The sequence below is a fragment of the Myxine glutinosa genome, chromosome 6 (assembly GCF_964187855.1).
Source record: "Myxine glutinosa chromosome 6, kmMyxGlut1.1, whole genome shotgun sequence".
NCBI classification, from domain to species: Eukaryota; Metazoa; Chordata; class Myxini; order Myxiniformes; family Myxinidae; genus Myxine; species Myxine glutinosa.
In genome coordinates, this window is record NC_136266.1 from 53,556,851 (window position 1) to 53,572,812 (window position 15,962).

The 15,962-nt window shown below is 43.6% G+C and overlaps 1 protein-coding gene across 1 annotated transcript in view; it reads left to right on the forward strand.

Annotated features, from left to right (window-relative positions):
* LOC137429778 (mitogen-activated protein kinase kinase kinase kinase 5-like) overlaps window positions 1-15,962 on the forward strand; it is a 146,560-nt gene that overhangs the window by 91,335 nt on the left and 39,263 nt on the right. The window contains exons 10-16 of the mRNA XM_078779837.1: window positions 2,449-2,511; window positions 4,005-4,086; window positions 4,790-4,900; window positions 5,449-5,515; window positions 8,510-8,571; window positions 10,903-10,937; window positions 13,008-13,055. Of these exons, the coding sequence (XP_078635963.1) occupies window positions 2,449-2,511; window positions 4,005-4,086; window positions 4,790-4,900; window positions 5,449-5,515; window positions 8,510-8,571; window positions 10,903-10,937; window positions 13,008-13,055 (468 nt within the window). The remainder of the gene's footprint in view (window positions 1-2,448; window positions 2,512-4,004; window positions 4,087-4,789; window positions 4,901-5,448; window positions 5,516-8,509; window positions 8,572-10,902; window positions 10,938-13,007; window positions 13,056-15,962) is intronic.

The window sequence follows — 15,962 nt, forward strand, 5'->3', positions numbered from 1 at the left end:
AAAAATCAACTCGGGAACTCTCCATAAAAAGCCCGTTTATCGGGCTGCATATATATCACAACCAGAAAGCACAACCGAAACCGAAAGCCACGCCTCTCAGGCGAGGCGCGCTTTGGTGGTCACGTGACCGACAGGTGCAAAGGATTATAACCGCACGCGCGGCACGCTTTGGTGGTCATGTGACCGGCCACCCCGGCGCCGTGGCTTTCCCGCCGGTTACGTCACCGGCTGGAACAAGGAGATTCTGTTGTTGGTCTCGCTTGGGGGACCCATGGGTCGCTACAGTATAATGATGCAAAGATGAACTGATTCAATGTTGGCATCAAGAGCTCAAAGGTCAAAGTTCAGAGTCTGTCTTAGTTATCACAGTAACCTAAGAATGGCTGAAGGGAATTACATCAAACTTGGCACATGTTTGTTTAAGGATGTAAAGATAAACGGATTCGATTATGGGGTCAAGAGGTCAAAAGCTAAGATGTCCCGTTAAGGTAAAAATCGCACCCATGCCTGAAGGAAGTGGTTCAGTTTGGCATTTTTCATATGAAATAGGCAAAGCCTAAAAACAAACTAAACCCTTTAGAATTACCCGTTAGAACCCTTTGGAATTAAACACAGTGGGTTAGAAAGGTTCTTCTTCTTCATTTTTTGATGGACGGAAGGACATTTTGGACGATGGACTTTTGCCAAATATTGAAGCAGCTTCACCGCTTAAAAATTCTGTTACTGCGCTAAATTGTGAACCATTGATGGGATTTTGACCAAACTTGGTATAAGTACAATATATTGTTATGGATCTCAGAGACGGCACTCCCCTTAGCAAGGGGGGGTTAATCCCCTTGGCCTGTTAAGCTGGCCGTCTCTAGTCCTGGTACTTGTAACGCTCCTCCGCGGGGTGAAATTGGTCAGGGTTATTGGTCAAGGTGTTCTCCCGAATACCTTTACCAATCCCTCCGCAAAGCAGGGAGACAAGTACCGCTCGAACCACGGACAAGATGGTATTTGCCGAGCGGTTTAGCAATCCGCGATTCGAGCCGTTAGCAACTGACTAACCCGATTCCGAGCGTTGGCCAAATCGTGCCACAGGTACTCAATTGGAGACAGGACGAAAGCGATCGGGGGAAAGAATAAACCAAAGTAAAGGAATACCAGATATTTATTAACGATATACAAAACCAAAACCAAAGAGGAGGACACGAAAGTAATATACATTGAAGAAGAAGAAGACACAGGGCAGCCTTAAACAGTCTTATATTATCAACGCCCAGGACAGACAAACAGACTTACACAAAAGGGAATAGCAGGCAGGAATGACTGGAAGAAGGAGAAGGTCCAGGTGGGACAGCAGGGCTGGAAGGTTCGGGCAGAGGCACAGCATGGAGGTCCGCTCCAGGTTCACGCTCCGGGCTGGAAGCGAACAGCCAGCGGCAGCTTCACGTATTCGTTCTCGCAGTAGGGCTTTTCGAAGCAGCTTGTCAAAGAGCTCCGCGCAGCTTCGTCTCTCTCAGCCAGACCTCACCACGCGCCGTCTCCATCCCAAGTCGACTCTCGTTCATCTCCGTAAAAATGCTTCGCGCTGGCGCTTATTACGTGCTTCCAGATCAATGCGCGCTTCATAGAGCCACGCCCGTGATGGTATTTCGTCAGCCCTTGTTGGTCGGTAAGGGCTTGCTGACTCCACCTCCGATGACGAGTCGACTGCCACACCTTGTTCTGGCGGCTCCGCCCCCTTCTTCCTCGGCTTGACCGCATGGCTAATGGTGGTTTGGGGCCAACAACCGAATCAAGGCAAGGAGCAGCGAACGCCGCCCGACTGTTACTTTGCGGAGACGATTGGGGGAATTGAACGGGACCTATCTTATTTGATTAATGCAACACAGATTCAACTATTGGGAACAGATCCTTATCTGAAACACATAATAATGAAATAACTACGGAGAGGGTTCTATGGTTCGCTACGTGTTGTACATGGACTAACTAGGGTGCGATCTTTAACAAGCCAATTGATGGGGATATTTACAGGGGAACATTTATAAGGGAAACATTTACTAAAATTTACTAGTGAAGGTTCTAAAAACCGTAACAATATTATGATGCAAAGATGAACTGATTATAGATTTCGGCATCAAAGGGCAGAGGTCATGTCACGTGAAAATGTGATACTTGAAAACCTTTAAATCAAACTTGGTACATGTATGTATAATATCAAGATGTTATTCCAAGTATTTTGTAAGTTGGTCTGTATGGTTTTTGTGTGATGCGAGTTTATGAATGCCTTGTAATGATTTGTATGCCATACTTGCTCTTGTTCATATGAATACATCAAAAATTATCTGCAGGATATATTATTATATTATCTTATATTATATTATTATATTATATTAGCAGGATATATATTATCTGCATATAGTATGCCTTTTGAGTGCTTTTTCCATCTGTTTTTGTCTCAAGGGCTCTGTTGCTGATGTCTAAAAGCAATTTTATGCCTCCGAAGTTGAAAGAAAAACAGAAATGGTAAGTTATCAGTGTTGTTGTTTGGCTTAAAAGGTGACTTGTTTGTTTTTTCGAAATAAAAATGTACTTTGCAATATTGTTGTTGGCTTTTGGAGAACCTGTATCAATAGTGATGGCAGTCAAAATATTGTGAAGTCTTGGAGAACAGGCTGAGTTTGGGAACGCGTGGGTTAGCAGTCAGACTTCTTCTGCTTTCATTTGTTTTCCTTTTATAGCAGCACCAGGAAGTGCACATGTTCTGGTTACCCAATGATGACCAGGTCCAGAACGGAAATATCGTGCATGACCTTGTCTGTGAATGCACACTTTAATCGGCAGGCATTGTTTTTGTAATTCAAAGACGACGTGAGATTATTGGTACCAATAAAAGCTGGCAACAGGTAAATGGTCTTACAGCCAGGTATCTGGTTACTTTAGACTATGTCTGATACTTTAGCCATGGAGTTACTCCTGTTTACTCACCGCACTGGTTTGAACCAGACAATGATTTGATGCATGTTGAGAATTGCTCCCAGAATGCATTAAAGAGGGCACATGTAGAGTGCGGGCAAGCAAGAGAACGGGCCAGAGGTCAAGCGCACAATTTTTCAGCCATTCCCCCTCCTCACCGGCTGATTGCACTTCACCAATCACAACGCCTCCCTTAATCACAATGCCTCCATCTTCAACCCCCAACTCTGTTTCATGAGGCTAACTGATCACTGGCCATGAGGGACGTGAATCTCCCCTCTCCTGCCCCCCTTAAAATGTAACATTGGATATGCCTTGTGACATATATATTTTAATTGATCTCTCTTGTAATATGAGTTCCCTTAGAAGGAACTTCAATGCAAGAGGAGATTGAATGCTGAGCCTCGAGCAAGGAAGCAGCACGTACCATTAAAAGTCTTTTGTATGACTCGGCCAGTGTCAGGTTCAAACTGCTGACCTCCCAGACGATCCGAGCAGACGTTCTAACTATTATGCCACCGAATCTGCTCTAGGATGATAAGTCAATATCTCGTTGATAGACATTTTTGAAATGTACCACATAGCACCTTATTCAGCTATTTTACCAGAATGTCAGCTTTTAGTGAAGTAACCAATTAGGGTTGGGGTGAGGGAGCAGGGCGAATGTTTACCATTCCTTAGGTCTTGTCTGGCTGTGAATATTTCTGCATCTTGTCCTGATTCAAATGGTTATGCTCTTTTTCTATGAGACGTTCATACTTTGATGACCCCAGTTATATATGCGTGAAATCAAAAAACTACACAAGGCTTGGCCAACCGACCCAACGACATACCTGGTCTTGTCAGTATCTTGTCAGCATCAGGTGACGCAGCATCTCGTAATGTGCTCGGTAGCGCTGGAATCCGAAAATTCAAGTCTGAAGAGAACTACATTGCACTTTACGTGCAAGACTTTGAGCAATGTTTACTTTGAAATAAATCAGCACTTCCAACATTTCATCTCATTGTGCTTCTGACACTGTGTTTATCATGCCTTCCACCAGGAACCCAGTTTTTCACAATTTTTTGAAGCATGTGCTTATCAAGAACCCCAAAAAACGCCCTACGGCTGAGAAGATGCTTCAGGTAGGCAGAAGCAGAAGGTTTTGCTGTCAGGAATGGGAGGAAAGGAAGTTCTTTTCAATTTAGGGGCTCAATGGAGGTTTAAGGCCGTATGCTCGATTTAGATGAGTGTTATTTTCCTGCAAGGGAAGCATATGGTGATAATCAAGCATGCAGTGTTCAACTTGTGAGTTATTATTCCCCAAATATGCCTAGACATTGTAATCATAGGTGGGCACCAAACCTGGTGTTGGCTTTACGGTTCAGGTGGCTGGCTTAAGATCTTAGAGTCTTGAGTTTGAGCCCCTGTCATGCCGTTAAATAACACGAGGTGGGTTGACTCAGTCTGTCATCCTTCCAAGGTCGCCACAATGAGTACCAACTTACTGGGAAAAGGGGACACTGCATCAGCGGCATAGCCGCGCTCCCAGCAATGATGCGACCAGCAGCCAGAGTAATTATAGGTGGGCACCAAAACTTTGGGAGAATCTACTTTATTCATTGTGAAGGATAATTAAAGCTTCTCTAATGTACCCTTGCTGCGCATACTGCTGATGAGGAGGAAAATATTGATGATAGAATGAGTATGTCGCTCACACCACAAAATATTGCACAAACATTCGCTTCCTTAGAATGTACTCGCAACACACATGAACATGATGCGCAACTGTGTTCATATGACCTTTGTTTTTGTATCACCTGTTGTGGTTTTGTGGTTGTTTATCAGGACGTATTTGTTCAGCAACCTTTGACCCGCATGCTAGCCATGGAGCTTCTGGATCAGATGAAGTCACCCATGCCACGTCGTTTTCCTTACTTGGATGACGAGGAAGTTGAGGTTTGCCAATCACCACATGTTGATCTTCCAACGCAGACTTATTTTAGCCTAAATAAAATCGGCCACCATTTCTCATGTGTTCTTGTTAAATGGAAGCTAAACTTGGAATTAAAATAATAATTACTAGACCAGCTCATCATATTTTTCACTTTCACATGTATATCGAAATGTCATAAACCATCAATTCAGAATCCCCATGTGATAAATGTCCGACTAATTTCTGAAGTGTCAGCAATTTCTTGCCTTAGTGGGTTCATGATTGGCTGTCAAAATGTCACGTGCTATTCACAGCCAATCACGGGGCCTTGGCTATCAGCTGCAAAAGTTACTGGGAGTTTAATTGGCATTGCTATTACTGCGTAATGGCATATTTGATCACAGGATGTGATGTGAAAAATTTAAATCACGATTTGATTTTTTATTAATAATTTTTGAATTTCAAGTTCAGTTTTCCTCTATGCTTGTCTATTGCAATGCAGGGCAGTTTATATGTTTAAATAAACAAACTTTTGTTGTTGTGTTAATGTAAAGTTGTTATTAATTTTCAGTCTACTGCACATCCGCCCCATCGAATTGCTTCCCTTAAGTTGCAACCCGATGTCATCTCACCTCCACGTGAGTTTCTCACCAGCACAAGGCACACCTTTCGTTTAGAGGTACAATGATGAGGGAAGGGGATAATTTTCCAAATCGACCGTTCAAATAATTTTCCAAAATTCCAAATCGACCGTTCAAATAATTTTCCAAAATTCCAAATCGATCGACAAACAGACAGACAGAGGTGAAAACATAACCTCTGTCCACCTTCGGTAGCAGAGGTAATAATGCAGAGGAGAAGAGGGTTTGGTTGGAAGGAGGAGGGGGAGGAATCCGTGCATGAAAATGAAACAGGATGCAAGGGTCAATGGCGATTGCAACAATTTTCTTTTTATTTGGAGCGGATGTGAACAGCTGGGACTGAGGTCCGCAAGGAAAAGCTGGCTAGCTTCTGAATCCAGAGGAATATATCCTCAAGTGGGAGGTGGAAATAGCCTTCACTCTTGCCTTATTCACGCGACAGGAGGGAGCATCAGTGATTCAATAGTGATATTAAATATGATTACTCGGCACCTTTGGCTAAAGCTTTTGCAGAAGTTACACCTGTTGGAATTGCAGTTTGTTGATAGTACAAGCTCAGCCACACTTGAGCAGTGCCCCTTCTGAGTGTAAAACGACCAGCTTGGCAGCGACGTGGATGATGATCCTGAACCATACAGCTTCATGATCATTATTACACCAACCTCTTTGAGTCCATGGTAGGACGAAAGCCTTCCTCAACTCAATTTGACGGGTTTGTGACACACCTGCGACTCTTGTCAAATGCATGTTGGTGAGCAGGAAGTTTGTAATTTGGCCACGGTGCCACCAATAACTCGTCCCACTCTCCATCGAGATACACCGGCATCATTAACATCCAATAACTAATGCTAGTAGATGGAGCCCCCAGCTTAACGTCAATCCGAGGAACAGCATGCTGATACAACATCCTGTCCGCAAACCACGAATCTGGCAGTTTATAGTCAGTTCCAAAATCGAACCCAGACCAGACAGTTCAGAAGCAAGTGCGCCACCTCTATACCACTTACGTGTTACACCCTATACAGCTTGCCACTCTCAAATTAAGATGAAATGGCCCTTCTCGCAAATCTGACACCTGATATTGTGAAACATCAGCATTTGGCTTAGAATGCAATTTTCCAAATATGAATATCATTAGGATTTATTTTAATGTTATTATCTTGCCAAAACGAAGTTTTTGCAAGATGTATTAGTCAGCTTGTATGTTTGTTTTTTTGTTTGTTTTTTTGTTTTTTTGTTTTTTTGTTTTTTTGTTTGTGGTTAATCATTTTTTTTCCACGTTTAGATCACTCTGTAGACCACAGTTATTATTGGAAACTCCTGTAACTTCGCATATCAGAGTCCTATAGAGATACCCTTCAGCACACAAAATTTTGAAGGTCAAGGTCAAAGGTCAAGGTCACTTTGTGGTCAATCATGGAGGTCGACGAAACCCTTATTTTTTGAGTAACTTTGATCGGATCGTCTCCAAACTTCATGGGAATCTAGTATATGGTCCGGCGCTCAGCTGATTAGTTTTTGGTGGCGATCGGCCTTGACCTTCATGGTTAGCGCTGGAGGTCGAAAATTATTGACCCCAAGGTCAAATGTTGAAATCCTTATTTTTTGAGTAACTTTGATCGGATCGTCTCCAAACTTCATGGGAATCTAGTATATGGTCCGGCGCTCAGCTGATTAGTTTTTGGTGGCGATCGGCCTTGACCTTCATGGTTAGCGCTGGAGGTCGAAAATTATTGACCCCAAGGTCAAATTTTGAAATCGTAGGTACCATATCGAGTAATACCTCATATGAATGCCCTTGATGAGTGCTTCCCAGATCTGTAAACAGTTTGACGCTATGACGTCATTTGATGACGTCATGACGAAAAAACGGAATTTTCATGAAAAAATTATTTCCTCAGTTCTCATCAAAATCTTTCAATATTTCATGTGCGTTGGTCATGAAGACATACTATTCACCATACGAAATTATTAAGGTCAAGGTCAAATGGCAAGATACGGTTCACCCTGTGGGTGACATATGTTCATTTTAATTTTTATCTGATATATATTAAAAATTTATATTGCAGAGGTAGCACACTCGCCTATGAGCTGTCTCGCCTGGGTTCAAATCCCGACCCAGCTATAAACCGTCGTCCCGGTGTTTCTCAGGCAGGGAGATTCATCAATGTGTGTGCTGTTCCTCGGATGGACGCTAAACAGACGTCACGTCTGCCAGCATTAGTTAGTGGACATTAGAGATCCCACGGTGTCCTTCGCGACGTGTAGGAGAGCTATCGCCGGTATCATGAACAAACTACAAATTCCTGCTCTAACATCCTGGGGGCACTGCATCAGTGGCACTGACCTGTCTCCAGCAAATGCTGCTATCTGCAGCCTTGTGGAGCATCGGGTATTGGAAGGAGAAATGCTGAAACATGACTTTCATCAATTACATTAAATTCCATATATTTGGAATAGCTTTATGATGCAAGATATAATATAGGGTTTAGGAATGGGGAGGGAAGGACGGAGGGTGGGAGCAGATACCTTTTTGGGCAATGCACTGTAGTTTTAACCCTGAGAAATCGTTTTGATCACTGCTAGTGTTCTCGTGCACAAGAGATGGTTTTTGTAATGAAGTGGGGCTGTCACATTTATTTTGTTTCCCTACTCAAAACCCTTCCTCTAATTACCCCGCTTTTCCTTCTTCGTGGTAATAAATGCACAACTGATATTTTGCTTTGCCGTCATTGCCAGAGACCTCTTATTATGTTACTTGTTGCACGAGTAGTCGATGATATAATCGTATAACTGTTATTTCTAAGCTGGTATAAACCCAAATCTTCAGGATTTTGTTCATCCTTGTGCTTGTGTTTGATGCTACACAAATCAGTTTGATCTCACAATTTGGCAGATTACAGAATTGATGATTTGTCTCCTGATATATTTTTCTTTCTCTCCCCTTCGTACCCTCCCACACCCCCAACTGCTGCCCACCATCTTAAACAGTCTCTCCTATGAAGTCTCCTAAACCAATTGAAAAACCTTCTGCATTTTGCACGGTGCTTGAGGTATGCCTGCTTCAGCACATTCTTCAGTAGAGCTGGGTTAAACAGCTGCGTAACTGGAGATTATTTTAGTTTAAGTTGTGGTTATGAAAATATCTCAGCTGTCACAGAATTGCACTTGTGTTGGTATGGATTTAGCAATTTTATCATGTCGATTACAGTGCCCTGCCAGAACAAAGTGAACTCCCCTAATTGTAAGCAACTTTCATTTTCACATTCTGTGATTATGAACACAAACAAGTGGATTACATATGTTAGTATCTGGTCGGAGCTTACTTAGCATCATACCGTACTTAAACCTGTGAAGACAACAAATCGGTGATTTCATATATGGCTGATTGATCCAGATTTTGCCAAATGTGGAGTAAACTTTGCTGCAGCTCTTGAGTATTTATTGGCAGAGGTTGGCTATTCTGCAGCTCCCAACGGATGTTCGAAGACCCGGTTAGTGGTGTCCATCTCAGGTCTCTGTAGTGCCGAGGTAAGAAGGTGCAGTCCATTCCATCTCTTACAAGGCAAAAGTGGTTTTGGATGAATTGCATGTGGAACCGCCTTTCTAGAGTAAATGTGTCCCATTCCGACTTCCGCCAAGTAATGCTCGAGCTGCAACAAAATCTGCTCCACATTCGGTAAAATCTGGATCAGGTTGTAACACAGAATATCACCGATTCGATGCCTTCCTGGGTTCAAGTACTGTACAATGCCAATGGCCATGCTATCTTGCACTAATATATGTGGTCAATTTGGGCAATTCGTCTTCCACCTCCCCCAACCCCCCAACCCTCCAACCCCCACCCCCCCCCCCCACCCCCACCCCTTCGCCTCGTCATCTCTGCCCATGACCTGGATACTACCAACATGTATGCAAAATTTGGTGGAGATCAGACCAGCCATGTTTTTTTTCTATGATTTTCAAATGTACTTACATACATACACTACATGACCAAAAGTATGTGGACACCCAAATTCGCACATCTTATTCCAAAATCATGGGCATTCATATGGAGTTGGTCCCCCCTTTTCTGCTATAACAGCCTCCACTCTTCTGGGAAGGCTTTCCACTAGATGTTGGAACATTCCTGCGGAGATTTGCTTCCATTTAGCCACAAGAGCATTAGTGGTGTCGGGAACTGATGTTGGGCGATTAGGCCTGGCTCGCAGTCGGCGTTCCAATTCATCCCAAATGTGTTCGATGGGGTTCAGGTCAGGGCTCTGTGCAGGCCAGTCAAGGTCCTCCACAACGATCTCAACAAACCATTTCTGTATGGACCTCGCTTTGTTTACGGGGGCATTGTCATGTTGAAACAGGAAAGGGCTTTACCCAAACGGTTGCCACAAAGTTGGAAGCACACAATCGTATAGAATGTCATTGTATGCTGTAGCGTTAAGATTTCCCTTCACTGGATCTAAGGGGCTGAGCCCGAAGCATGAAAAACAGCCCCAGACCATTATTCCTACTCCACCAAACTTTACAGTTTGCACTATGCATTCGGGCAGGTGGCGTTCTCCTGGCATCCACCAAACCCAGATTAGTCTGTCGGACTGCCAGATGGTGAAGCGTGATTTATCACTCCAGAGAACATGTTTCCACTGCTCCAGAGTCCAATGGCGGCGAGCTTTACATCACTCCAGTCGACGCTTGGCATTGCGCATGGTGATCTTAGGCTTGTGTGCGGCTGCTCGGCCATGGAACCCATTGATGTTTACACAGGACAGATGATTTTTACACACTACGGGCTTCAGGACTCAGCGGTCCTGTTCTGTGAACTTGTGTGGCCTACCACTTCGCCGCTGAGCTGTTGTTACTGCTAGACGTTTCCACTTCACAATAAGAGCACTTACAGTTGACCGGGGCAGCTTTAACAGGGCAGAAATTTGACGAATTGACTTGTTGGAAAGGTGTCATGACGGTGCCCTGTTGACGGTGCCCTGTTGTAAGTCGCTGAGCTCTTCAGTACGGCCCATTCTACTGCCAATGTTTGTCTATGGAAATTGCATGGCTGTGTTCTTGATTATACCTGTCAGCAATAGGTGTCGCTGAAATAGTCAAATCCACTAATTAGAAGGGGTGTCCGCATACTTTTGGTCATGTAGTGCACATGCAGAAAATTGCCTTATTTGATGTATTCGGGTTATTTTCTACTTTTACTCTTTAATCACAATTTGCAAGTCCTTCAGGAAACAGGAAAGTTAGGTAGGCATTGCTCGATTATCTTAGAAGCATGTCGGTCACAAAATGGATAAAATTATGCACACAGCCGAACAAGTCTGAGTCTCTTGTCAATAACTGGTGTTTGTTCCCCTCACCCAACCCTGTCCACCCATTCCCCACAGCATGTTCCCAACGTGGAAATTACCAAAGACCAGGGGTACGTAACATTCACCAATAGCGATAAAAACACAAAACGAATGCCTACATGAATCGAGCATGCTCATTTATCGAGGAAAGACTTCGTCTCTTTTATACGAGCATTTAATTAGCGATGCTTTTTTAAAATCCCAATTTGATAGCATTAGCTTCATTTTTCATCACTCGGTGAATTTCACACAATTGTATTAGTCGGCAAAAATGTAACCGATTATTACCGATCCAAGATATGTATTGAAAGCATTTGTCAAATGAAAAATACATTATGGTAACTTCTGCAACACTGATCTAACGTATTGACATAAATGATCCTCGGAGGGATCCTGGTGTTTTGTATGACATTCACTATGTATTTGCAAGTCGGCTGTTGCATCAGCTCAGGCTGCACAACAGATGATCTACATTTGGAGTGAGGGGAGGAGGTGCATGAGGGGGGAAGGGAGGGAATCAAACTCACAACAACACTGCAAAAAGTCAAAGATAATCCCAAATTTGTAGAATCCCCGAAACCAGCCAGGACTCGTCACTGCAGTCGGGACAATGCCAACATGCAAACCGCAGTCATAATTATGGAATGTGAGTTTTAAAAACACAAACTCAGAAGGAACTTAAATTCAGTTTCAATTTTTTTAATCCATCGTTTAGTTGTGCATATCCCTCATATGGTAAATATATTTAAATTGGGGTTTGTTTGTTTATGTTCCTTGCAGCTGCCGAGGCAGTTTCATTGGATATGGCTTACAATTTATTATTGGTGGGTAATCCTCAGATGCAGGATACTTGATTGAGTGAGCAGTAATTTGGAATTAGTTGCTGGTGCCGGCAATAACTTCCTGAAGAACACTGGGATCTTTAACGTCCACTATCTAATGCCGACAGACGGGACATCCAGTTTAACGTCCATCCGAGGGACGGCACAAACATTGATACCTTGCCCTGCCTGTGAAACACCAGGATGATGGTTTATAACTGGGCCAAGATTCAAACCCAGGCTAGATGGCTCAGAGGGCAATCCTCCCAGCTCAGATATTGTACTGAATGCATGATACTTTTAGCAAACTTAATAATTCTTTGCAGCAATTATTTGAAAGCAGGTAAACAGGTTATATCATGTTCCACTTCATATCCAAAGTACATTAATTAATCAATCATATTCATTCTTAGCATCTGCTTTAAAAGCAGGTGTGTGTTTGCACTAGTGGCTAAGCAAGGAATAACAATACGGAGGCAAATGTAACAACACGACCATGGATTTTTTTTCAGGTTTTGATTCTTGTCTTTATGTTGCATATAGTACTTGAATGATGACGCATTAAATTGATGCAAAATTAATGCAGAATTAAGATGTGAAATGTGTTCAAAAGTTTGATTTTCAAAAACAATGTACAAATGGTAAAATTTTGTTGAAAGTACTTGAACGGATCTGGCAGGATAGCCAGACTTGCCTTTGTCTCGTGTGGCATTGAATCCCAATGCGAGTATGAACTCGGCCTAGTCATTTGCAGGAAAAGTGATGCATCAGTGAGTATGCCATCCTTCGGAGGTCTTCTAAGCTTCGTGTCACATCTGCTAGTGGACAATAAAGATTCCACGGTATCTTTTGCAGGAGTAGGCCATCGTATGCTTGTGCCTTGGCCAATTTCCATGTTCCTGCACCAACGTACAGTATCCTGCAATAATAATAATAATAACCATTCATTTCACACCGCGAGGTGCATATGGCTGCACAGGAAGTGTCATTGGCTAGAGTACAATTCTGGATGGGTTGACACTCCAACGCAGGGTACTCGAATGGCTTAGGCTGGTACTCATTTTGCCAACCTCAGAAGGATGATAAACTGAGTCAACCCACCTTGTATTATTTCAACGGCACAACAAGGGCTCAAACTCAAGATCCTAAGATCTTAATTCAGCCACCTTAACCGTTAAGCCAACATCAGGCCTGTACCCTGTTATAGAGTAGCGAAATGCTCAGGGTCGTGGGCAACCTGCTGTGCTCTTCTTCAAAGGAGTATTTGCCTTTTCATGTTGCATGAATAAATGGTGTGTGCTGTCTGTCTCACCTTCGCAGGAGTCATGGAAGTTTACCTGGCGAGGATGAAAACGAAAACGATAAAACGTATGATGTTGAGCTTTTTCTTTGCACCTACATCACTATTACGATATTCTTTGTGTACAGCATTTAATTTTGTGTTTTTTACTATTACCATGCCCTGTCTAATTGCTGTTCCTTTTTAAGTATCGTAGCTACTAAAATTATATCTCAATAATCTATTTAAGGGGTACATTTAATACGCATAAGGCAGTGATGGGCAACCTAGGCTTGTGAGTGGGCCTCATGATTGACCCTCCATCTCAGTGGGCCGCAATATTGAAATCGGGCATGTGCACGAACCACAACCCCACGAATAAGCTTAAATATATTTAATACAGGCTGAATATTTCATAACAAGTTATAGGAAATGCTTATTCATTCATAAATTAATAGAATTACCATCAACTTGAAATAGTAAAAGCAAAATACATATTTATTTACGCTTATCTTGCAATACATCAAACAGAATGAGACGACTGGTTGGATTTGTCTTGAACAAGCTTTTTCAGATTAACAGTCAGGGATGCGCAGATGCATCGCAATTCAGCTCTGAGGTTTCCATCCATTAGTTTGTTGTGCTTCTTACATTTGATGTGCCCCATGGCAGAAAATGTCTCACATGCAGAAAATGTTAGATCACATGTATATGTTGAGCCAAAGATTGACGTCAGCTTTGTAATGCAATGCTGGAGAACTGGCCAGCATTGGCCAAGATATTCACCCAAAGTTCTCCTACACCTTCCCTCTTAAACTGGTTAACTTCATCTTTACACAAGGCATGAAGGTGAAGTAATTTCTCCTCAAACTTCCTTTCATCAAGCCAGATGGGAGAAACTTCCAGAAGGACACTCATCACTGCAACACTCCACCGATCTTGGCTTTATGGCAGAGTGGCCTCACGGAAGCCACCAGTTCAATCTTGGTTTCATCAGACCACAGAATCTTGTTTCTCAGTCTGAGAGTCCTTTAGGTGCTTTTTTTGCAAACTCCAATCGGGCTTTCATGTGTCTTTCACTGAGGAGAGGCTTCCGTCTGGCCACTCTGCCATAAAGCCCAGATTGGTGGTGTGTTGCAGTGATGGTTGTCCTTCTGGAAGTTTCTCCCATCTCCACACAGGATCTCAGGAGCTCAGCCAGAGTGACCATCGGGTTCTTGGTCGCCTCTTACCAAGGCCCTTCTCCCCTGATTGCTCAGTTTGGTCGGGCGGCCAGCTCGAGGAAGAGTCCTGGTTGTTCCAAACTTCTTCCATTTAATAATTATGGAGGCCACTGTGCTCTTGGGAACCTTCAATGCAGCAGAATTTCTTTTGTAGGCTTCCCCAGATCTGTGCCTCAACACAATCCTGTCTCTGAGCTCTGCAGGCAGTTCCTTCTACCTCAACAACAACAACAACATGCATTTTAAGGCCATTTTACCTGCTCGAGCGGGGGCTAGCCTTGCGGTCCCCATGACAATCTTCTCCATTTTGCCCTATTTTCTGCATCTCTCCTTGTTAACCCCCTTGCCCGCATTTCTTCTTCCACCATATTTAGTCAAGTCTTTCTCGGTCTTCCCCGTCCTCTACTTCCTTCTACATTCATTTCCATCACTCTTCTCAACCAGTCACTTTCATCCTTCCTCAACACATGACCAAACCATCTCAACCTGTTCCTCTTCACAGCATCAATCACAGGCTCTATTCCCATCATCTTTTGCAATTCATCATTTGTCTTCCTCTCTCTCAACGATACTCCGCACATCCACCGAACCATTCGCATTTCCACCCTTTCCAGCCTTCGTTGCTGCTCTACATTCATGACCCATGTCTCGCTCCCATCAATCATAACACGTCTCACACATGCAGCATACACCTTTCCCTTCAGCTTCAACGACACTCCCCTCCTCATCAGCACGCCACTCAGTTCCCGAAACTTCTTCCATGCACATCTCACTCGAGCAACCCTTGCTGAGTCTGATCCACCTTCTCCATTCAGCATGTCTCCGAGGTAGCAAAATGTTTTCACACTTTCCAGCTTCACGCTGTCTCCAAGATCCAACTCAACATTTCCTCCATCTGCAGCTCCCTCTGTGCACACCTTATATTTGAATGTAGCTGCCACACTGGTTAATGACCCTCTCAGACCACTACATTTTTGATGAACCCACTCAGCGCGCATTGTACATTGAATGGAGTTCACTCCACCACCCTTCCTGCACACAGCACATGGCCACTTCCCAGTTCTTTCCACCTCACCACATGCTTTACCACTTGCCATCACCTTCGTCTTTCCTATATTCACCTTCAGACCTTTTGTATCCATACATTCCTTCCACTTGTTCATCTTTTCCTTCAGTCCATCCATACTTTCCGCAATCAACACCAGATCATCTGCATACAACAACTCCCACGGTAAACCCTCCTTTACGTTCTGAGCCAGCACCTCCATCACAGCTACAAATAGTAGTGGACTTAGTACTGACCCCTGATGCACACCCACCTTCACCTCAAACTCAACACTGTTCCCGTCCTTCGTCCTTTCAGCTGTGCACGCTGTTTTGTACATTGCCATCACCACTCTGATCAACCATTCCTCCACTTCTAACTTCCTCAATGCCCATGTCAATACTTCGCGTCGAACCCTTTCGAATGCTTTCTCCAGATCAACAAACCGAAGAAACAACTTCTTCCACTTCTCCATGTACTTCTCCTGCAACTGCCTCACAATAAAGAGCGCGCCTGTCGTTCTTCTTCCTGGCATAAATCCAAACTGCATTTCGTCGATCTTCATCTTCTTCCTTATCCTCCTCTCCAACACCCTTTCCAATACCTTCATTCCATGCTCCAATAACTTTATCGCTCGGTACGAGTCACACTCCAGAGGGTCACCTTTCCCCTTGTATGAAGGGACGAGGGTACTCAGTTCCCAATCCCCTGGAATGCGGCCTTCTTTC